Here is a 23,390-nt window from a genome sequence, read left to right as displayed (position 1 = left end):
ATCGCAACGTTATTAAAAGAGCCGGAAGTTGCCTTTCTACGCGCCGGAAGGAAGGGAGACCCGGGAACGCACTGCGCAGGCGTCGCAGAGCTCTTGTTTGGGCCATGGCGTCCCGAGATCTTATCGGGCCGGTGCTGCCTCCGCATTTAGCCGCCGCCGCTGCCGCCGCCACGGTCGACTCTGTGCCGGGTAAGAAGAAGGCTAAGGCTTTCCCTCGCAGGAATAAGAGGGGCAGCTCTTGAGGGAGAAGGGCCCACTCGGGGCTCCTTTCAGCCTCGGCTGACCTAATCTGGAAGGGAGGGCTGGGCTGAGCAGTGCCTGTATGGCTGGGGCTGGACGGGTAAATGAAATAAATGCATTCCAGAGGAAGGGGATAGTCCCCCTCAAGGAGCAGCCCGTGGCCTCCCTTGGCTGATCCCAATAATGGAAGGCAGGTCAGGTTTCCTTAGTAGTTGGACAGGAGGCTACCAGGAAATCTAGGCTGGTCTGAAAAATTGGGAAAACCTCGCAGAAGAAGGCAGTATCAGATCTCTTCTGTAAGAGCCCTCTTCCTTCCTCCTCCTATTATCATTACTCCCACCTCCTATTTTCCCCACGATAACAACCCTGTGAGGTGGGTTGGGCTGAGAGACCAAAGTCACCTAGCTAGCTTTTATACCTAAGGGGGGCCTAGAACTCACCGTCTCCTGGTTTGTAGGCCAGCACTTTAACTGCTGCACCACACTGGCTCTCGACTCAGCTTTGAAGTGTCTGTCACAGGCCAGCCCAAAGTGATTTTCATTCAGGCAATGAACAACATAATAAGCCTCAAACTGTGGTTGAAACACAACTTGCAGTGCATGTGCAATATGCACATGCTGTCAAACTGTGCTATCTGGATTAGAATAGGGTGAGCAATTCAGAGGCCTCATCCCCCCCAAAACCTCAAATTGTGCCCAGTATTAGTTGCATTGCTGAAATTTAGCTGCCAAATGGCCAATTTCTTGCAACATATTCCTGGGGAGAGGAGGTGTCACATTAAGAGTGGTAATAGGTTCATTAAGCCACAGTGCAAGCTATAATGTTCCATAAAAATCCAGCATTATTCTTTTTTTAGGTAGCATAAATATAAAAATCAAAGTTTTTAATTTAGCGTGAGAACTCAGAAACTGCATCAGTGTAGCTGGGACTTGTACTCAGAGAGGTTAAGTTTTCTGGACATTTTTGAGTCAGAAAAACTTCATATGCAAATAAATATGATTTTAATTGGCATATTACTGCAATATCCACAGTCTGTGTAGATATTTGGGAAAGATTATATGATCTAAAATCAAATCTAGTCTATTTCATGAAGATTGTACCCAAAGAAGCTAACACTTTTGATGTGTGGAGAAAAGTTATTTTTATTAGAATGTTGGAAACAATGTAGGGCAATAAGCAAGAAAGGGTAAATGCAACAGCAGTGTAGTTTCAGCTTCTCAACACAGTCATGTGAAAAGCAAATAGCAGACAATTTTAAAACTAACAAGTGTGCCTGAAGTGCAAAATTTGACCTTGGAAAATTTTCTGCCTCATATCTCCAGCTGCACTTGAACTAATTTTCTATGTTCAAGGGTCTATGTTAATCTTTTGTACCAAAAGTGTGTGATGTTTGTGTGTCTTAGTGTGTCCTCCAAAGGCATACTGGCACCAGGTGCAGTACTCAGAATGTTGGTACAAAAAAAGAATTGTAATACCTTAAAAATTAATAAAGGCTTTACTATAATAAAGGCTTTACTGTAATAAATCATTTAGCCTAAGATAAGAGTAAACTATTGTCATGTCTGGATTACTTCAGCAGGCTATAGATCAGAGCTCACCTCAAAGAATGTGTCCACATCTTATTCTCATTATTCTCATCTCTGAGAAAAAACGTTTTGATAATTTAGTCTAAAAACAAAGCAATATTCACGTGAAATATGTAATGATATAAAAATGCTCAGTTGCAGGACCAGCATTGCCTCCTGGCTACAAGGAAAACTCTGAAAACTCTGATTATGAGCAGAAATGTGCCTCTGCTTGGGTGTCCAGAGAAACAGATTGGGATTCTGAAGAGGATGAAGATTCAAGTCCAGTTCCCAGGTTAGTGCATTGGCATAAAAGTACGGAACTGCTTTGTCAGGCAGTTGATCCTCATGTGTCAGGGATGGCCAAGTTTTGTATTCTGAGTACTGCCCCTGGTGCCAGTATGCCTTTGGAGGGCACACTAACACACACAAATATCACACACTTAGTGCACCTCCTCCCACAGACATATACAGCATGCTCTTCATCAGCCTGCCTCTTTCTCGAAACAGAAACATGAAAGTTAGGGCACTTCCTTTTTTTCTTTCAGCAAAGGGATGGAAGCTGTTTGATTAGGAGAAGAAATCCTGGCCCACAAACACATCTGCCTGATACATAACATTTGGCAACAGATGTTGAAGTTGGGAAAACAACAGGATGGAATGTGAAGAAGATGCTTCTGGACTATTGTATGGAATGGGTAAAATATGGATTGCCAGTGAGCGTGGTCTCTGCATGTTGTGAGACAATAATGTAAATAATGTTCTCACAACAAGGAGGCGCGATTATCATAACAAGACCTTGTCTCAGTTGACGGCTCAAAACAGATCCCAAAGATCCTTCCTGAATATAGAGACTTGACATCTTCCCAGGCATAAAGATATAAAAGAGGCACCTAGGACATAATTATTTGGTGCCATCCAACCCAAGGGAGAAGACTCCAACTGCAACTATGGATCAGCTCATGCACAAACTCATCTTCCCTGTACCATGCTTGCTTCAGTTTAGCTACCCAAAGTGTGATGATGTAAGCATGAATAATGAATACATTCGTGACTGAATGAATAAATGAATAGGAGCTGGAATTTATATTTTATAAATTCCTTTATATTTTATATTTTTTACCATGTGATTCACTTGTGCCTGTCATGCTGCTGTATGCTTAAGAGTAAAAGCCCTAAATGAACAATCATAGATCAGTGTTTTTATTGGTTAATATCCCTCCCTATTGAATGTTCCGTGGCAACTTGGTAATTCTGTCCTATTTGGGAATAGAATTGATTAAAAATTGTACATAGCACAAGCTGTATCACAGATCCAATGAAGGTAGAATTCACACAGGTTTTTGATGGAGCAGGTTCAAAGGAAGCAGGCAGGCAGACAAGACTGTTTTCTCTTTCCATAACCTCATCGAAGTTTCCTCTTCAAGATCCTGGCTCACTATGCTATAATGGAAGTTCCTCTGGCCCCAGACCAGAGTGCTTTTACTAGCTCCTGATGAGCAATTTCAGATCACTGTCTTTGGTGGTTCTTCCAACCTTTGCCCTTCTCAGTCTTCCTGGTTCTGCCAAACTTTCAACCCTCAGCTTTCCCTTCAGTTCATGTCTTGGTATTCTGCAACACCTTCCCTTTGCATCAAAATATTTCACACTTTCCAGTGCTCTGAATTTACAGTGAGTGCACTGCAGTGCCCAGAACACCTTTGTGTGCATGCTGCTTTGTTGATATTTCTTCTGCTGTGCTTTGCAGTCATGATGTTGAAGTTATTCATTTCAGTTTGCCTTTTCTATGTTATTCTTAATGCAAACATGTTGATTCTGAGGAAACTCCCAACTGCTTGCTTCTCTATGCAGAAAAGTGGTTTCAGCTGGCATATGAAGGTCTCTGGGAGATATGTGGATGCTGGATTGGAGATCAAAAACATTCCAGAAAAGGCAGCAGCAAGCTACACCTGTAACACCATTAAGAAAATGAGCAGGAGTCAGGCTTGAGTTGAGGCCATTTTTACATGTTCCAGCAAGAGTTGGAACTGTTCTGTTAATTAAATGCTTTCTACCTCTTTGATGGCTGCCATTGTTCCTTTCCTAAGTACTGTAAAAGGAGTATATTGTCCATTGGTTAATGAACTAATATGGAATGTTCTTAATCTGTGGGTATGTCTTTCATGTAAGATTATGCCTATTTGATGGCTTAGATCTAATTAACTTAATGTTCCCTTCACAGTTACAACTAATGGATTTTGGTGAAAGCTGACATTCTCAAAAAAATAATACTTGAAGGAGACTTGTAATATTTAGAGAGTCTTCATCAAATTCATGATAGGTACATATAAGCCCATATTGTATCCTGGGACTAATGTTTATATAAGACATTGCATGCTGTGTAAATAATTTTCATCTGAGTAACTTGTATCAGCGGATTGAATATTGTTAGTATTCAAAGGAATATGGATCTCTGCTCCAAACCTGTGTTTATTGCAGAGATTTTAGACCTGAGCTTGATGAATGCCGATGTTGAACCTCAGCAAAACTTGGGAGATATAATTGGCTGTTTCCAGGTTACGTTCAGACTTTACACAACAGCACTAAATACCTCAGACATTTTGTGGCCAGAGAGGAAGATACCCAGAGTTGCTTTGTGTGAGATGGGTGGCTATATAAATGTGACATAAATAAACAGATGATACACCCTGACGTGTATGCTTGGCTAATAGTTTAGCCCAAATCTGCTAACTCCTGCACACCAACATTTATAAAAGATGATTTTGAGTCTTGTTTGGACATAAGTCCTTGTAGATAGGAAAGCTGTTTGCATTATCAATATGCAATTGCTTTAATTATCAATATTTAACTGCAGTGAACTGAAAACTGGAGGTAGTTTTACTTGAAGATTCCCTGAGATAAGTTCCAGTCGTGCATTTTGTTTGAGATGTAAGCAAACTGCTATTCATATTCTAATAATCTTTATACCTGTATTCCTTATCTCTATTAAGGAAACAGAGAAGATGTCAGGAAGATGACGACGATGGGTTTTTTGGGCCTGCTCTTCCTCCCGGCTTTAAAAAGCAAGATGAATCACCAGAAAGGTAATTCACACAAGGGTGTCAGGGAGCAGTAAAGGGGGCACGCAGGTTTGTGGGGCATGCAGTAGAAGGCACCATTCTTTTTTTTTTTTAATAAATTTTTTATTTTTTACAACAAACACAAACAAACAATAACATAAAAAGCATAAAAAAACCATCTTCCATTTCAAACCGTGTGTCAGCCAGTTACCGATCATTTGTGCCATCCTTTCATAATCTTCACTCATCATTTATATAAAATCTCATGTCATCTATCCAACACATATTTATATATTTATCAGTTATCAATTATTCATTTATTACTAGTCTATAACACCAGCTTTCATAATAAGATTTATATCATTTTTATCCATTGATTATATATATATATATATATATATATATATATATATATATATATAATAATTTATATCAGTTTGTCAAGTTTCTATTATATAATTTGCTGATCTATTACATTACTATATCTTTTCATCCAACCATTGATAAAACAAATCCCATATCATATAACATTGTTTATCTTCTTGCTCTCTAATTTCAAATGTTAATTTACTCATCTCTGCACATTCCATAATTTTCTTAATGACTTCCTCCTGCATAGGTACTTTTTCATTTTTCCAATTTTTAGCAAATACAATTCTAGCCGCTGTCAGAACATTTACAATCAAATATTTCAGTTCTTTACTATATGTTTCAGGTATAATTCCTAATAGGAATGTCTCTGGTTTAAAGTCTATATGTTGTTTTATCATTTTTTCCAACCACGTGTGGATTTTAATCCAATATCTTTTAGCTTCTGGGCATGTCCACCACATATGGTAGTATGTACCGGGCTTCTGATGACACTTCCAACATTTATCAGAATTGTTCTTGTACATTCTCGCAATCCTTGTTGGAGGTAAATGCCACCTGTAAAACATCTTATACAAGTTTTCTTTATATGCAGTTGACATTGTCATTTTATAGTTTTGAGACCATAATTTTTGCCACTTCTCTAAATCAATTCCGTATCCAAAATTTTTCCCCCATGCAATCATTGTATCTTTAACCTGTTCTTCCTCCATCTTAAATTCTAGTAAATGTCCATAAAGATTTTTAATCACCTTTTCATCAGTACCCATCAAAATTTTATCTAGAACAGTCAGCTCATCATAAATACCTTCTGCTTTAAAATCTTTATCGAATCTAGATTGTATTTGCAAATATGAAAACCAATTCATTTTTATACCTTGTTCTTCCAACGCTTGCATAGTTTTAAGTTCACCCTTTTCATTCAATATCTCAGTATATCTAACTGTTTGATCCTTTTTATATGTTATTGAATAAGAAAAGGCTTCAATAGTGGATATCCATCGTGGAACTTTTAAATAATATTGTCTTCTTGTCTTCTCCCAGTTTAAAAACAATGCCTCTCGAATATAATGCCTTCTAAAGTAGCCCTGTGTTTTCGTTCCCTTATACCATAAGAAAGCATGCCAGCCCAACAACAGGTCATGTCCCTCTAAGGTCAATAGTCTATTATTTCTTAACGTTATCCAGTCCTTTACCCACATCAGATTTGTCGCCTGGTAATATAATTCCCAGTTAGGCAAGACAAACCCACCTCTTACTCTTGCATCTTGTAGTAATTTAAGCTTTATTCTTGCCTTTTTACCCTGCCAGATGTATTTCAATACAATTTTATTTAAATCATCAAAAAACTCTTTCCCTAAACGAATTGGAATTGTCTGGAATAGATATAACATCCTAGGCAATATATTCATCTTAATAGTGGATATTCTCCCAATCATTGATAATTGTAAATTCTCCCATTTTGTCAGATCTATTGCAATCTGTCGTTTAAGTTTAACATAATTATCCTCCTTCAATGTACTACATCTTGGTGTAATATATATCCCTAGGTATTTAACCCTGTTTGTAACCTGTATTTCCAAGACTTCTTCCAATTCTTTCTTTTGCCTTGCTAACATATTCTTTGTTAATATCTTTGTTTTATCTTTGTTTATTTTTAATCCTGCTACTTTTCCATATTCTTCTATCTTTTCAATTAATTTAGGTGCTGTTTCCAATGGGTCCTCTAGTATAAATACTAGGTCGTCTGCGAAGACTTGCAATTTGTACTCTTCCTTTTTGATCTTCATTCCTTTTATTTCTTTCTCTTCTCTTATATTCCTGTTCAACACTTCTAATGTTAAGACAAACAACAAGGGCGATAGTGGACAGCCTTGTCTCGTCCCTTTTGTTATGTCTATCTGTTCTGTTAAATCTCCATTTATCATGATTTTTGCAGTCTGCTTATAAAGGCACCATTCTTGAAGGTCTCCCCTTTGGTTAGTGAGGCTTGGAAGTGCATGGCACGTTTGCATTTTTTATCTTGCCCTCTTGTTAGGCTCACATCCACCTCTCAGTAGTGAGTTTCTCTCTCTTAAAGCAGTAAAGCATGACTCAGAGCCAATATGGTGTAGTGGTTAAGGCACCGGGCTAGAAACCAGGAGACCAGGAATTCTAGTCCTGCCTTAGGCCCAAGGCCCGCTGGGTGACCTTGGGCCAGTCCTTCTCTCTCAGCCCTAGGAAGGAGGCAATGGTAAGCCACTTCTGAAAAGCCTTGCCAAGAAAACTGCAAGGACTTGTCCAGGCAGTCGCCAGGAGTCAAAAAACCGACTCAGAGACACCCAAGGGGAAAAAAAAAGGGCATGGACAAAGAACAGCTGTCTTTGTGGTTGCTCTCTGTTCTCTTATTCTCCCCATTTGGGATTCTTGTCATAAATGACAGGTTGGTGCAATGATGGAGGGTCTGAGATATGAATCCGGTTCTCCGGGATGGTTGGAATTCCTTTTAGAATGAATGGGGGCTGATTCTGCCTGGGATAATTCCAGCAGCAGTGGCGATAACTTTAAGCTTGGCTAGGCTGTGTGAATTCAGCCCAAACGTGAACTGGTGTCCGACTGGCAAAAAGACACGTGAGAGGAGAGTGACTGACACCCTTTATCAGGAAGACCCGCAGTTGTCTTAAGTGCAGTTTTGAATGGATAGTTGAGGGCAGAAGAGCATTCTCCTTAGGAGTGGAAATGTGGAGTAGATGAGAGGAGCAGCTTTGGAAATGGTGTCCTTTCTTGGATATCTTTAATGGCTCATGTTTAGCTGCTCTGGGCTGCTTTTGAGTTATTTGCTGATTTCTTGTCCCCTTTCCCCCAGTGCATTTGCCAGCGGCTAAATTATTTTGCCAAACAGGCTAACTAATCCGTGCATTCCTTGCATTGCATTTTGTTTTATGCAATCAGACAGGATCAGGAGACCCTTGAAGCAGTACACTGAGAAACTTCATTCCTGAGATAGCGGTTAATTACTACTTAGCAGCTACTGCCGACTTCTCTGTGTCTTGACAAAACCAAAAAAGAGTTTGTCACGCACTTAAATTACATAAAACAAATTATTGACATACAGGAAGATCTAAAAGGGCTTCTCCTCAAGGATGTATCTAGATTTTTTAAAATAGTTTCTCCTAGTGGTCTGGAAATCCCTATATTGTTGGTATTAAAATGGAATAAGTTTGGAATATATCAGTCAGGGAATGTGTGTGTGTTGTGCTAATGGTTACACTGAGGTTTCAAACTGGATCATCCTTCTGTGGGTATGAAAAAATCAAATTGTAGCTCTTATGCATATTGATGGCAACATTTCCAGAATCTTGTGAATATTCTATTAGTACCTTTAGAAGAATAAGCAACACAGAACTGGTTTCTGAAATTCCAGTTCAGATATATAAGCTTAACCCGCCCTAAATTCTGATAAGGTTCTAAATCAACACTTCATTTCTGGAAATCCAGATGTGACCCCTGATCCCTCATCAGTATAAATAATGAATTGCTTTACCCTTATAATAGGCTCATGGATCCATTGAAATTTAAACACGCTAAGGATATATCAGTTCTCAGCCATGTCATGCGGCATTTCCTGACTATGCTATTGCTACCAGTGTTATAAATGTCCCAAATGGTCCACAGGCTGATTATTCCCCAAGAAATGACAGAAAGTTGGTGTGTTAAGATCTAACCAAATTAGCTGTTTATACTCACAAGAGGTGAGAAACTGGAAAGCCTTTTAGAGATAAAGCATTCTGGATTCATTCTTCCTCAAATGGAGGCCAACCTGCAAGGAAAAATCTGTGCTAAACAAAGGCCAGTGCAGGTAAATATTGGAACCGATGCTTTGTTATTTGATAGGCTTCAATCCAGTGAAGGATTTCAGGAGAGAGTTTTTAGCATCTTTTTAGTATTGGTGCAGTACAGTAATACTAGTGGCAGAAGAAGAAAAAAAAAACTTTTGCTGTCTTAGTAGGGCTAGAGAGGAATATGTTCTGTGTGAAGTTCCAGAATCCAAATGGGGGCTGTAATAGTAGCATCTTTAGCTGTGGACAATCACAATGAAAATGGATTTCTTTCCAGTATTAAAAAAGCTTCTCTGTGGAGTCTTGGGGTTCTCTGAGCTTGGTTGTTTTCTTGCAGACGTTTTGTTACCCAACTAGCTAACATATTCACTGCTGGAAATGAAAGCTTCACTGCTTAATATGTCCCATTCACCTAATCTCCCACAGAGTTGTCAAGTTTGTATATAAGAAAAGGCCAACTACCATATTATTATTTACTTCCTCTCTGTTCTCTATCTCAACTAAGCTTTCTCAGCTGTTCAGCCATGTCTTCTATAAAGTCAAGTGACTTTTCTAGCTATGCCTCTAACATTGCTACCAGTGATGTTAACTCCCCCAACTGGTAATTGATTGATTATGTGCCATCAAGTCAGTGTTGACTCCTAACAACCACATAGATTGATAGATTTTCTCCATGACCCAAGTGGTAAACAATCTAGTTATTCCCCAGGAAAATTCCTAGGAGTATTTCCTAATCAGGAGATGGCTGGTGCACTTCATTTATATTTCCAGGGAGTTCAGGTCTGTGCATCCTAGAGCATCTTGTTTATTAAGTCCCTAAGAGGGACTGGTGCATCATTGAGACAATACTTGAATTGTGCTGGAAACAAATTGGTAACCAGTGTAATTGGTTATTAGGGATCTGCCTGGGAATATTCAACAGTATGTCATTGCTGCATTCTAGACCTGTTGTGCTGCTTTTAAAACATTCTTCAAAAGAAACTACTTGGTGCACTGCAGTAATTCAGTCTACTTGTGCCATTTTGGTCATATCTGGCTTCCTCTGGAACTGGCACAGTTGACACACCAGTTTAAGCTGGGCAAAACATCTGAGTGCAACAGAATGCACAGCTGATTTTTAGGGCAAGTACTACCTCATCTGAAACAGGAAGAAATCCTATTCTAGAGCTTGTTAACTTTCTAACCAGGAGTGGCTCCCTTTTCTCTGGGTTATATCTCAATTGATTAGCTGTCATCCAATACATTGATCAGTAGTCTCCCTAGAAGATAATAAAAGAAAAGAAAATAATTTTATTATCTCCCTAGAAGATAATAAAATAAAATAAAAATAAAAAGTTACATATCGCCTGACATTTATTTATTTATTTGTGTGCCACATGCTTCTGGCAAAGCCAGTCTACTGCAGTTAATAAACAAAAAGTCCAATCCATGCTGATGATCAACAAAAATAAATACAAAAAAAAAAAAAGACTGATTAGCAACAATGTGTCCCAAGATTTCCTGGTGAGCATTTCAGTTTCGTGATTATGTTGAATAAGATGGCAGACAAGAACCAAGAAAGAAGAAAAATTATGCAAATTGAACATGAGTTCCCCACTGTCCCCTTACACAACTAGCAACTAGAGTATCTCCCCAGCCCAGTCCTGCCAGATGCTCCAAAAGGATCTACCATGATCAGTGGCCTGGAATGTTGACGAGAGGTCAAGCAGAACCAATAGGGGCCTTCTGATTCTGTCTAGTTCCAGAGTGACAGAAGCCATCTTCATCCCAACCCAGACTTGAATCCAGATTGGAATGGGTTTGACAATCTGTCTCATCCAGGAATTTCCTATACCACACCCAAGTGTCCCAGCCCTTCAAACACTAGTTAGTCTAGCTAACAACTGAAGTTGCAAAGTTGTGGTCATTAAAAACAGTCTGAATTTAAAAGGAGTCCATTCTCACCAATAGCCGAGGTCCAAGTAGCTTTGCATTAGCAAGACTGAGGCCAGGATTGAAGTTTCTGAGAAGGTTAAAAACTAGCTGTAAGGTATGTGGGGTCAGGCTGTAACAGCAAAAATAAGACTCTCCCAGCCTCTATCCAAATCAGCTGAATACAGCAAAACTACTCTCAAGTATACCTGCCTGAGCCAGCTGTTTCTGAGTGTAGCCATGCACTTCTCTATCTCCCTGCCCTCTGGCCCTTCAAATAAGGTGTTCCCACAGCTGGATAGGCAAGCTGAGCTAACCACGAGCTTATATCAAGGGCAATGGGCCCTTTTTCAGCTATTGGTTGAGTCTGGGCTGCCTAATGGTTTTTCAGCTATGGCATCAAGAACGGCAGTGCAGTGAGATGCTGATCCTTGTTCTGACAATGGAGTATCCATTCTCTGAATCCACTCTAACAAGCCTTAATCAGCCAGGAAGTGAAAGGGCGAAGCACACATATGGTTGGGCTCATGGCGTCTTGTTCTCATCCCCAAGCTGCATAAATTGAAACTCACATAACAAGTAGAAGTTATGTCATTGCAATCTGCTATATACAAGGAATCCAAGTTGGAAGCAATGCAGGCAATTTTTTTCTGCCAAGCGTCTAGCAAAATGTCACACCAGGCTGTGAAGTTGTCTCCCTTAGGTCAGCCTTGATATAATAGTTCTTTTACAGCTTGGAAGAGACTTATTGGATGATTTTGTGTGGATGTGATAGTAGTGGAAAAGCACAATTTCACTGCTGCCTTCGAAGTTCCAGCATAAGCCTTAATGAAGACTTTCTCCTGTCTTCAATCAGATTCATCCTGAATTTCATGCATGCACCCACTGTCTGCCTCCTCCTTCTCTCTGTCTGGAGGGAGAGAGCATTCGGGAGTTGGGCAATACTGTGCTTCAGAGGTGAAGGGAAAAGAGTGCCTAAGAATGCACACAGGTGAGCATATAGCACCGATTAGCACCTCCTTAAACCAAACATATGTCTCCCCAGGATCATACTACAGTTGTTCTGGGGGAAGGATGCAGCTGCTTTAAGTAGCTGCCAACTGGAGCTGTGTGAGCACCCCAAAGTGCTCTGAAGGATCTTTTCACCTTTGAATGCTACGGAGCCCTACTCAGGAACAGCTGTTTCAACTGCCAGTTGTTGATTTCCCTGTCCCAGCGATTGACCAGGATTTCAACTGGGGAGGGTGAAGGAAATTCCCTCCCCCCACCAACAGTGAGGAAATGATCCGGTTCCATTTTGTTCTGGACTGGGGAGATGTTCCCTATAAGCCTAAACGCTACCATATGCTACGCACCTAGTGAGAGGCAACACATCGTTCTGTACTTTCTACATCTTTGCCAACCCTGTTGGATATGAAGGAGGGATGACCAACCAGATTCGGGCTCTCCTTGAAAAAAATTGCTGTTCACGTGTGATCTTTGGAAGTCAGCATAGATTGTGTTTTGAATAGTTTGTTGGAAACTTTAAACCTCTTTTCTCCTTCTAAATAGTCTCAAATGTGATATGCATCAGAAGAGTCTTAGGCATCAAAAAGCAGCATTGACGATTCGGTTATTCTATAAAAAGCTGAAGAATCAGGTCCTGCATTGGTATTTAACATGGAGTCCAAGAGAACAGACATGACTGGCTTCTCTTTTAAAGGACTTGAATCTACAGGTCTTACTGTGGGTATCGTTAAGAACAATAAGGTCTATCCTGCTTGAGGACGAGTGAGTGAGTGAGTGAGTGAGTGAGTGAGTGAATGAATGAATGAATGAATGAATGAATGAATGAATGAATGAATGAAGCTTTTCAGGTCACCAGATTGATAAGAGGAACATAATATACCTTTTAGTTGGAGCCCTTTTCAAAATGCAGGTTGCCATTAGCCCCCTGCAAGTTAAATCTTCCTCTGCAAGTTAAATCTTACGGAGAATCCAGCCTCTTCTGTAAACAGAAGGATAGGGGATAAAAAAACTTACAAGCCTTTTGATTCTTTGCAAAGAAACATTTGAATGTTTAACTGTTGTTTTGATACTTTGGTAATGCTTTCAAAACTTTTGAAAAATGATCCAAAGTTTAGTAAAAGGCTTTTTTTTTTTAATGGCACAAATGAAATGAAATACAACTTATTTAAGATTCTGAGAAAAAGAGATTGCTTATCTTGATACAGCTATTGAGACAGAAAATAAATCATTTCTGTTTTGTTAAGAGCGTCTTTGTATTTCTCGCCAGCCCAATCTTTGGGATTGAATGTGTATAGCTGTAGAACGATAACATATTTTTGGTTCCCTGGCAAAAGGAGGAACCTTACCTGTTGCCAGTAAGAATTCTTTACAATTGGCACATATCTCAGGAGAAAACAAACTGTATTAGTGATGATAAAAGTTAATTTGTGGGGGGGGAAATCTGAACCAAGAATTAAGTAACTTTTTGTGGTTTTGATAACCAAAGTGCCATGATTGGATTCTATTTACACAAGCTATAATTGTAAAGATTGTTTAAAAAAAAACCATTCTGTGAGTCAGAAATGTTGGCTGTTTTGATTTAAAAAACAACAACATTTTTTGCAGTTTTGTGAGCAATTTTTCTCCTCTTGTGTCACATTGTATCCAATGATCAGAAGCTGATGATTTGTTACATTCCTCCCATGGTGGTTCCAAAGTGACTCGGCTTGTTTCATCCTTGTAGATAAAAGTTTGAGGCTATTTAAAGGGGCTGTAGATTCTCTTTCAAGACCTGCTCAGAGCCAAATTTGCCTTCGGTGTTTGGCAGGGAGGGCATCAGATGGGTGCTGTAGCACCCATTCTCAGAATCGGGCCCAAAGAGGGTAAGCAGAAGCGTTATGTGACTTCCACATTTCATTCCATTTTTTTGTATTAAAGCCAAGTCTGAACCTTAAGTATTAAAAAGATGTGGGGTGCTGGTTTTTATACATGGAGTTGTTTCTGTATATTGTTTGTAGGATGTAAGAGACTCATGAAGAGAAGGGTCCATCCTGCAGATGGGAGGAACTTAGAGGGAAGTAGGAAGTATGAGGTATCCTGGTCTGTCTGGACAGGCAGGGAACCCATGACTTTTGGAAGCAAGCTACAGACTCCTCAGTAACATTAGTATCGCAGGAAGAATGCAGGGGTAGATGTGTGTAAGTGGGATATGAACTTATATGCTTGGAAATTTAGCTTGAGAGCAGCTTTTAATAGCTATTCTTTGTATGCTGTACAGGGCAATGTTATTAAAATCTAATTCTCTTTCTATTCTTGAGACCTATTATAGGTCCTGCTTTACCACCAGGCTTTAAGCAACCATCAGAAGGTGCTGAAGAAAACCGATGTTACATAACCCAGGTATGAGAAAAAATACACTGAAATGTGAAGAATTCAGCATTTGTTTGTGGGATGTGTTTTGACCCAAATTCTTTCTGTGAAGTTGCTAACTCTGAAGCTTTGAAAAACATTTGGCTAATCAACAAAGCTGTTTGCATGGATTTAGAAGTAGCAAGTTGTTCATCATATGATGGGGGTTCACAGTTCACTGTCAAATTACATGAAAATTAAAATACACAGCAGATGAGTAAATACATGAATAGTATCTTTAGTACCGTTCTTATCTTACAATAGCGAGAAGAAAGGTTAAAAAATTTGGAAATGTGAGGCAAGCTTGGAAGAAACTTGACCTTCATCTGAAGAAAGGCAGTTATGATCACATATGTCTGTCTCCTCTTAGCTCTTTCTCAGAATCCCAGACATCCTTTCTTTTCCTTTTATTTGTGACCCATCATTCTTTCAGGGCCAAGAGAATCATGTTGTGGCACTGAAAAAGTTCCTGCTCTTGTAGGCCATCTAATGGGAAGAACTAGTTTCTGATGCCTTATAATCTCTTTTTCATTGTTTCCTCAATTGAATTTGTTGTTTCCTTCCCAACAGCTGTCATAGAGACAGGGAACCTCGGCAGACATCTGATGCTACAAGTATTTGGAGTTCAGTATCCAAAATAAAGGATGTATTTCATATATCTGTATTTGCTAGTTATTTCTTTCACCAGAGTCCCAAGCTATATCCCAAAGCAAGACCTTGTAGTCACTGTATACATTTGCCAGCATAACCATGAGAAAAATTCCTCTTTTCATCACAGTGCCTTCTATAGTGATCTCCTCCCCCCCCCCCCCAATGTCAGTTGTGGTTTCATGGAGATTATGCTATCTGTAGCTTTCAGAGCTATTTGTCCATGTTACCGATGGGTTCTGCTGTGCAGACAGGAGCATCAGATCTTTACCCAGTATTGCTTTTCCTTTTTTTAAATATAATTTTTATTGAAGATTTTAATTACAATAGTAAAAGCAAATACAAACTAAACTCAGAGAGAGGAGAAATAGAAAGAAAGAAAAAAAAAGAAAAAGAAGAAAGTAAGATAAAGAAAAAAGAAATATATAAAGAGGTGACTTCCAATCTTTATCACAAGTATAAACAAACTTAATAACTCTTCACCCCCTGTAAGGTTACAAACAAATATCTCTTCTTCCCATAACCCATCCCTTATCTATATGCAAATCCATAAATCATCAACTTTTCAGTCCTGGTGTTAGCAAAAACTCTATAAAGGGTTACCAGGGCTTTATAGAAACATGTCTTATTTTAACTTTGGTCAAACAAACCAACTTTATATTCCTTCCTTTTACTTCTGACAGTCTTGAATCTTTAATTCATTCAGATGTTGTTGTAGCGTTTGGTCCCTGTTCAATTTTTCTTTTTCACATCCCAAAGGCGTCTTCAGAGCTTTAACAAACCTCTTTTGTAAATCCAGTAAAAAGTCATTATCGAGGTCATTCTCTTGGTTTGTCATGTATATTTCCACTTTGATTTTCAAAGCTTTAACCAACTTCTTTTGTATATCCAGTAGAAAGTCTTTATCCAGGTTATTCTCTTGGCTTGTCATGTGTTTCCACTTCAGCTGCCTTCTCTGTCATATAATTCACACTTTTTTTTGTTATCCAGTATTCCCATAAAAAGCTGTTTATTTTATATAATTATTTCCAAAATCTTATACAGGTAGTCCTCACTTAATGACCATTCATTCAGTGACTGTTCAAAGTTACGGCAGTGCTGAACAAATGATACTTACACTCGGTCCCCAAAGTTACAGCCATTGCAGCACCCCTGCAGACACATGATCAGAATTTGGGCACTTGGCAGCCTGCCTGCACTTACGACTTCAAGGGCACTTCAACTCCTCCCACCTGCCTATCTCCCCCATCTCTGCCCTTCTGGCCACCCTGCACAGCGGCACTCCTCGGCAGTGTCGGCAGTGCTGGAACTGAAGTAGAGCTCTGGCGCCTTCAGCAGTCTCAGCCAGCTGCCACCACTCCCAGGCCTCTGCTTCAGCCCCAGAGCCACCCCCACTGCCAAAGAGTGCCACCTCAAGCCCCTCGCCACAGCCAGCCACCCCAGTGCCACAGCACAAAGCCACAACTGCCCCCGCTGCTCTGTGTTCCGCAAGCCCTGCCAGAGCACATGTGGGTAACATTCCGTCATCTCCTTGTCTGGAGAGGTTCCGAACTGGTCTAACTCGCCAATTCTTGATTTTTGCTGCAGTCATCATCTCCGCTCTTTCGGAGACATGTTTAGTTCACCATGACTCCCCCGGAAGTCCCAGTATTGCTTTTCCCAGAGCCCAGGGCGCAACTGGGGATCTCTGGACCTATTATTCAAGCAAAGGAGCATGGATTAGCCAGAAGAGTCACATGCCGGTAATTGCTACCGTGTTCTAGATTTCTCAGTTGGAATTCTGGGCTGCCCTGCTGCCGGTGGATATTCACATTACTATTAAGTGATTTTCCCTCCAAGAGAAGGGAAAATCCCTTATTCCTTATTCCCACTTAATTGACTATGGTGTCAATTATCCCTTATCCCTTATTATTATTATTATCCCTTATCCCTTATTATTATTATTATCCCTTATCCCTTATTATTATTATTATCCCTTATCCCTTAATTGACTATGGTGTCAATTATCCCTTATCCCTTATTCCCACTTAATTGACTATGGTGTCTGGGAGAAGACTTCTGGTCCTGCGGCTATTACTTGCAGTCTTTGTGGATTGTTTTTGCGTGAATAATCGTTCATGCAAGCCAGCCCTTGCACTTTAGATTGATGTGAAGCAGAAATAAGAATGAGTCCTAATAGAAATATCTGCCAACAGCCAAGTATAATTACTCTTGCAAGGAATGGTACATTCAGATATAGGCATATCTTCTAATCTGTTCTCCTCGCTTGCCAGTGTGCTAGAAGAGGAGTCTTATCTGCTTTAATTTCATTTCATTAGAACTATTTCTGCTTCAAGAAAGATCTGACAGGGCTGTAAACATAAAGAAGCTTTGAATAGTTAATCTAAAAATCATACTTTAGCTGATTATTCTAGGTTGGTTTGTTTGGATTGGTTTGTAAAGTAGGGCTACAAATGAATCCCCTCATTGCTGTGCTCAAGGAAATATATATACAAAAGGATGAAGTTAAACTGAACATAGAAAATTGTTAAACTCAATTAAAGCAATATAAATACAAGCCATTGTGATGGTGATAGATTAATTTCTTTGTTTAATTGTCTCTGAAAAATAATAAGTAGCTTGCTCTTGAATTCAGAGATTGGTAATAGCTGTGGAAGAAGATGATTTTAAGCAAGGACACAAGGACAGCTTGTACATTTTGTATTTTAAGACAAGAGTTGATGTTCCCAATTGAGAAGACACTCCATTTTTTACAAATGTGAATCAGAAAGCTACATGTAGAAGTGGTATATTCTTAGCAGCTAAGAAATTATAAGAACAGCTTGCTTTACAGTACTGTTGCAAGGATTGTGATGCATGTGAAGCTTTAGAGGTCAAAGTGCTGTATAAATATTACATATTATTTAAAATCTCAGTTTTGCTGAGTTGGTGGGATTTTGTCTTTATTTTGTGTTGTGCTAAAGATGAGTGATAGTAGTGAAGAAGAGGAAGCCGTCATTGGTCCTATGCCAGCCAGGGGGTCAGTGGAATCCAACCCAGGTGCTGAGATTGAAGATCGGGCTCGGAGAATGAAAGAGAGGCTTCTGGGACATGTTGATGTGAGTTGGATGCATCATTTATGTTGCTTTTTCTCAAGTATCAATAGCTTTACACAGGCATTTCTTCCAAGCTGGTCTGTTCCTCATGGATACTTCCCAATTTTGTATCTTGCTAAAGGACGGCTCCAAACAAGCTAAAAGAGAGTCTTGGATGACAGATCTTCCACCAGAACTCAAAAACTTTGGCCTTGGTCCACGAACATTCAAAAGAAGACCCGATGATAAATCTGGAGATAGATCGGTTTGGACAGATACTCCGGCCGACAGAGAAAAGAAAGCTAATGTAAGCCTGTATTCCTATGTGCTTTGTCAGAGAGAATATTGTTCATTAATATTTGTGGGTTGGCATATTTGAACTCTGGAGGTAAATAGTTTTGGAGTAAATCAGGCTGTGCAGAGGTTCACTTGGACAAAAATTTGGGGTAAATAGGTCTGTGCAAAGCTTCACTTTGGAGACAGATGCCAATTCAGTCCAATTTCTGTATCTAATAAACCCACCAAATTGAAGCTTCAGATTGAATTAGATGTGTACACGTTGATTTGATTACTGTTTTTCCCCGATCAGTGCAGAAAAATCGGATACCCTCAATATGACTCTTTCAATTGAAAGGTCAAACTGAATTGGCTTAGGAATTCAAACCTGTTTGAATTGTCAGCAGAAATCCTGCTAAGGATTCAAATCAAATTAGAGGAGGTCAGCACAGCCACATAAATAAGCATTGCCAAAAAAGCAAGTTGAAGAGCATCATTAGCCTTCAACAAGCAAGGCCTCTCATTCCCTGTAGGGGAGAGAGAGAGATGGAATTTTAAAGAACGCCTCCCGCCCTGCTTCAGAGGGTTGATCCTGGAACGGTTAAAAAGGCAGAAATCTCTCAGCCCGAACCTTTGAGTCAACTCTAATTATACTGAGAGCGTACCTATACAGGTTGGCCTTTCTTTTTCCTGAAATAAGAGAAGGTGTACCTAGGCTGTGCAGTCACTATTTTCTACCAGGAGAAGCAAAACTGCCCTTGGGTCTCATGATTTGGGTGCCTTAAGATGTCATAAAGAATACCTCAATTAATCAAGACTCCCTTTTGATTTATGCATTTCTTTGGACTTCTGCTAACCCATCAATCTTCTTCTGTTCTTCAGGAACAGCAGGAGGCAAGAAAGTCCATCTCTAAGGACAATGCAGAAACTTTTCTCTCAGAGAGAGACAAAAGACTGGCTGAGCAGTTGTCCTCGTACAATGTAGGTGTCCTTTAATCTCTTTTTCCCCTTCCAGTGATGTTGGTTTCTGTGGAAACGTTTCTTCTGCTCAAACCTGTCTTTTCTGAAATCTCTTGTTGGTTTCAAAAATATCAAGACTGAGCCATAAACATTTTTTTTTCTGTGTTTCTATGGAAACATGTTCATACATACACTGCATTCTAGCAAAATTATTATTGAGATTCAAGTCACTAGTAGTACAACCATTGCTTGTACCTTAGCAATGTAAAAGGTAAGGTAAAGCTTTTGCCCCTTCATGGATCACTGCCCCTTCATGGACCACTGCCTTGTCATGGCGAAGGGGCTTGCGTAACTCAGTGAAGCCATGAGCTATACCGTGCAAGGCCACCCAAGACGGACAGGTCATGACAGAAAGTTCTGACAAAATGTGGTCCACTGGAGAAGGAAATGGCAACCCACTCCAGTATCCTTGCCGAGAAAACCCCATGGACAATGTCAAAAGGCTAAAAGATAAGACGCCGGAAGATGAGCCCCTCAGGTCGGAAGGTGTCCAATATGCTACTGGGGAAGAGCGGAGGGCAATTCCAAGTAGCTCCAGAAAGAGTGAAGCGGCTGGGCCAAAGCCGAAAGGATGTTCAGCTGTGGATGTATCTGGAAGCGAAAAGAAGGTCCGATGCTGTAAAGAACAATAGGAACCTGGAATGTATGGTTACATAGCATCACTGGAGCAATGAGCATGAAACCGAGCAAACTCAGGGAGGCAGTGAAGGACAGGAAGGCCTGGCGCGATAGGGTTCATGGGATCACAAAGAGTCGGACACGACTTAACAACTGAACCACAAAAGCTTTTTACTGACCATTTCCTGGTTTGATTAGAGCAGGCTTCTCGAAACTGAGTGCAATCTCCAAGTCCGAATTCTTAGCCATGGTAATGCTGGCTGGAGAATTTTGGTAGCTGAAGTCCATATATCTGGAAGACACCCACATTTGGGGAAGTTAGTCTAGAATGTTTCTTAAAACAATGGGGAAGAAAGCTTCATTTGATAAGCTGGTCACGTGATTAGTCAAAGTTGGTCATCGGACTTTGCCTTCAATTACAAAGCTAAAGAAACTTCAGTTGGGTTCAGATCATACAAGACTAGGTTTGCATTAAGAGTGCCCCAGCAGAGTTGGTTATATGCAAAGAATGGTCTTTGAGTCTCTAGATGTACCTCATTTGTGATAACTGAGCTGCTGGCACTTGTCTGTCCAGATCATAATCCAAGACGACAATAAGAAAAAGGTGCCATTTGGGGTTGTAATACCCTTAAGGATTATGAACAATTAATTCCAAAAACACCAAGAGTCTATGTAAAAACAGGATAATACTTCATTGGATTGCCTTTTTGCCAATCAGTTAAATAAATTGTGATAGTTCAATATATTTTGGACTTTTGTTTGTGCCTTCAAGTCAATTTTGACTCCTGTGACTGCCTGGACAAGTCCCTGCAGTTTCCTTGGCAAGGTTTCAGAAGTGGTTTGCCACTGCCTCCTTCCTAGGGCTGAGAGAGAGGGACTGGCCCAAAGTTACCCAGCTGGCTTTGTATCTAAAATGGGACTAGAACTCGCAGTCTCCCAGTTTCTAGCCTTATGCCTTAACTACTACACCAAACTGGCTCTCTATTTTGGACTTAGGTATTCTTTAAGTTGAAAAGAGTCTTTATTAAGATTGTCTCAATATGTAGCTCTTAGAAAGTTGTCTAGATCTTACCGAAGCACAGAGAAGAGGTATAATAAGTGGCTTTATTTGGGTTCTTGGGGCTTATTTCTCTTTGTCCTATCTAAATATATAAGTAACATTATTTTCTTTTTGATGTGGCCTTAATTTCATTCACTTTTTAATCAGATGGTAAGCAAAGGTAACATAACTGAGTTCAAAGGGACTTTCAGATATATTGCATTACAGCTTTTTGTTCCAATGTCTCCAATTTCATGTTCTCTTTCTTTTGATTTTCTAATTCTTCTAATGTTTTACCTTTTATTGGTAAATATTTTAAATTCCAGGAGTCTCAGAGATCTGAATCTCTAATGGACATACATCGGAAGAAGCTAAAGAGTAAAACTGCTGGAGAAAAGAATAAACCCCAGGAAAGAAGGCCCTTTGACCGAGACCAGGATCTTCAAGTCCATCAGTTTGATGAAGCCCGAAAGAAAGCAATCATAAAACAGTCTAGAGACTTGAACACTAGATTTTCCCATGGCAAATGCAATACATTTTTATAATGTATTCATACAGAAATAGCAAGAGTGCTAAATAAAGCATTTTCTTTGTACATACAACACACACATGAAAAGTAACGTTCCTTCAAATTGGAGAGCTGCATTCTGTTGTCAGATGTGCTCATCCTATGGCCAAGGGTTTTTGAGCAGACCTTAGGACCCCATTATGTCAATGGCTGAATTTTGCTTGCGTGATTCCAGCTGTTGGGTGGTGGGGGTAATCTAATGGTGGGATGAGTAGAGTTTGCCTCCCAGAGGACTCCTGCTACCTTCACCCACCCACCCAAAGAGATAAAAATAATAATTGCTCGCTCTCTTCTGGTGATATTCACTGAATGGTTTCCTTCCCCAGGAATGTCAAGAGGCTGAGTTGTGGCCTGCAACCCTTTAGAGGTCGTCCACCCTTCTCTGGAGAGATTTCCTTTACATTTTTATGAAAACAAATAGGCCCATTTGAACTGAGAAAGTTTTAAATAATCCAGAGGCATACTTGTAAACAGATTTTTTAAAAAATAAATTTCTTCAGCTGAGATTAGTTTGGAATTTCAAATGTCGGAATGATACGTGTGTAACTCAGAATTTGGAGTTGATAATGAGAGGGGGAAAATAAGATGGTTGCTGCAAATAACTTGGGAACTGATCGTAATTATGCTACAGGAAAACTTACCTGTACATTTGACACGGTTATGAATAAAGCATAACCACTCTGTATGTTAAAATTGTCCCAGGCTGCTTTTTTTTTTTTTCCCTGTTCTCTCTTTTCTTTTCTGCCTTTTACAAGATGATTGACAAGAGCTATTGATAAACTGAATTGGAATGCATTAAAAAGGTTTTGGTTCCTAAGAGTTTCCCGAAGGTTCCTTTGAAATCTCTGGTGGAGTGTATTTATTATTATTTAATATATTTTTATAGCCACTTCCTATTGCAAAGCATCTTGAAGCAGGTTACAATAAAAACAGCACTAGCATCCATAATAAACAATACATTAAATAAAATAAAACATTAAACCCAAAAGATATTCATTATAAAGAGGAAGGTGGGGCGGGTGGGTTTATACGGAAAGTTTATACGGAATGAAGCTGGCAAAACCACCTGCTTTGATGTCAGTGGCCAAATATCCATTGACCAGGAAAGGTGGAGGAAGATAATTAGAATTTAATCCCTGGAGCATAGTCTTATATTGGTTATGATCTCTCTATGCTGTACCGTCCTGGACAAATCTGTATATATGGCTCCATTCTTGTCTGCAATAAAGAAAATCAATCTTGTGGCATTGTGTCTGTAATCTTTCTGCCATTAATCCAAGTTTCAAATAAGATATTTGAAGAACTGAGATTTGCAACCATGCGGATGTGAAGCTGAGTTTTCAATGGATGTGTGAAGATACAGCAGGTCTTCCTGAATTTTAGTCGAGAGAGTTTATGATAGTCCAGAATGGAAGATGGGATTTTGATTGCTTGGAAGTAGCTTCCCTCATATTGGGAATGCTACCATGATCAACGTTTCACTCTATACTTTGGCCTGTTGGAATCGCAGTTGTCTCTCTGGGTTAGCAATTACAAGTATCATAGAGGGAAGGATGGTAACAGGAGGTTGGTTGTAGATCCCACATGATCCACTTGAAGACAAAGATTTGATAAGCATATTCATGCTAACAGTAAGTACATGCTTGAGAGACTGAGTTCACATCTATTATGACACTGCTCTCACCGTTTGATACAACAAATGAAAGGGATATTGGGGTGACCCTAATGTCCATGCGAAACTTTACTTAACTAAAACTTCCTTGTAATTAAGATTCTCCCTTGTTAACTG

The 23,390-nt window shown here is 39.7% G+C and overlaps 1 protein-coding gene across 1 annotated transcript; it reads left to right on the top strand.

Annotated features, from left to right (window-relative positions):
- The first annotated feature begins 50 nt into the window (after positions 1 to 50).
- On the top strand, positions 51 to 22,845 carry GPALPP1 (GPALPP motifs containing 1). Its single transcript, XM_088139460.1, has 8 exons — positions 51 to 189; positions 1,962 to 2,100; positions 4,796 to 4,888; positions 14,268 to 14,349; positions 17,970 to 18,104; positions 18,223 to 18,387; positions 19,239 to 19,337; positions 21,360 to 22,845. The coding sequence occupies exons 1-8, from the start codon at positions 105 to 107 to the stop codon at positions 21,576 to 21,578; spliced, it is 1,017 nt and encodes a 338-aa protein (XP_087995586.1). The 5' UTR covers positions 51 to 104; the 3' UTR covers positions 21,579 to 22,845.
- The last annotated feature ends 545 nt before the right edge of the window (positions 22,846 to 23,390 follow it).

This window comes from Python bivittatus, unplaced genomic scaffold (genome assembly GCF_059951505.1).
Source record: "Python bivittatus isolate LINGU-HERP-01145 unplaced genomic scaffold, Pbiv_v1 ctg000210_np1212, whole genome shotgun sequence".
NCBI lineage: Eukaryota > Metazoa > Chordata > Lepidosauria > Squamata > Pythonidae > Python > Python bivittatus.
This window is presented reverse-complemented; position numbering and strand designations above follow the sequence as displayed.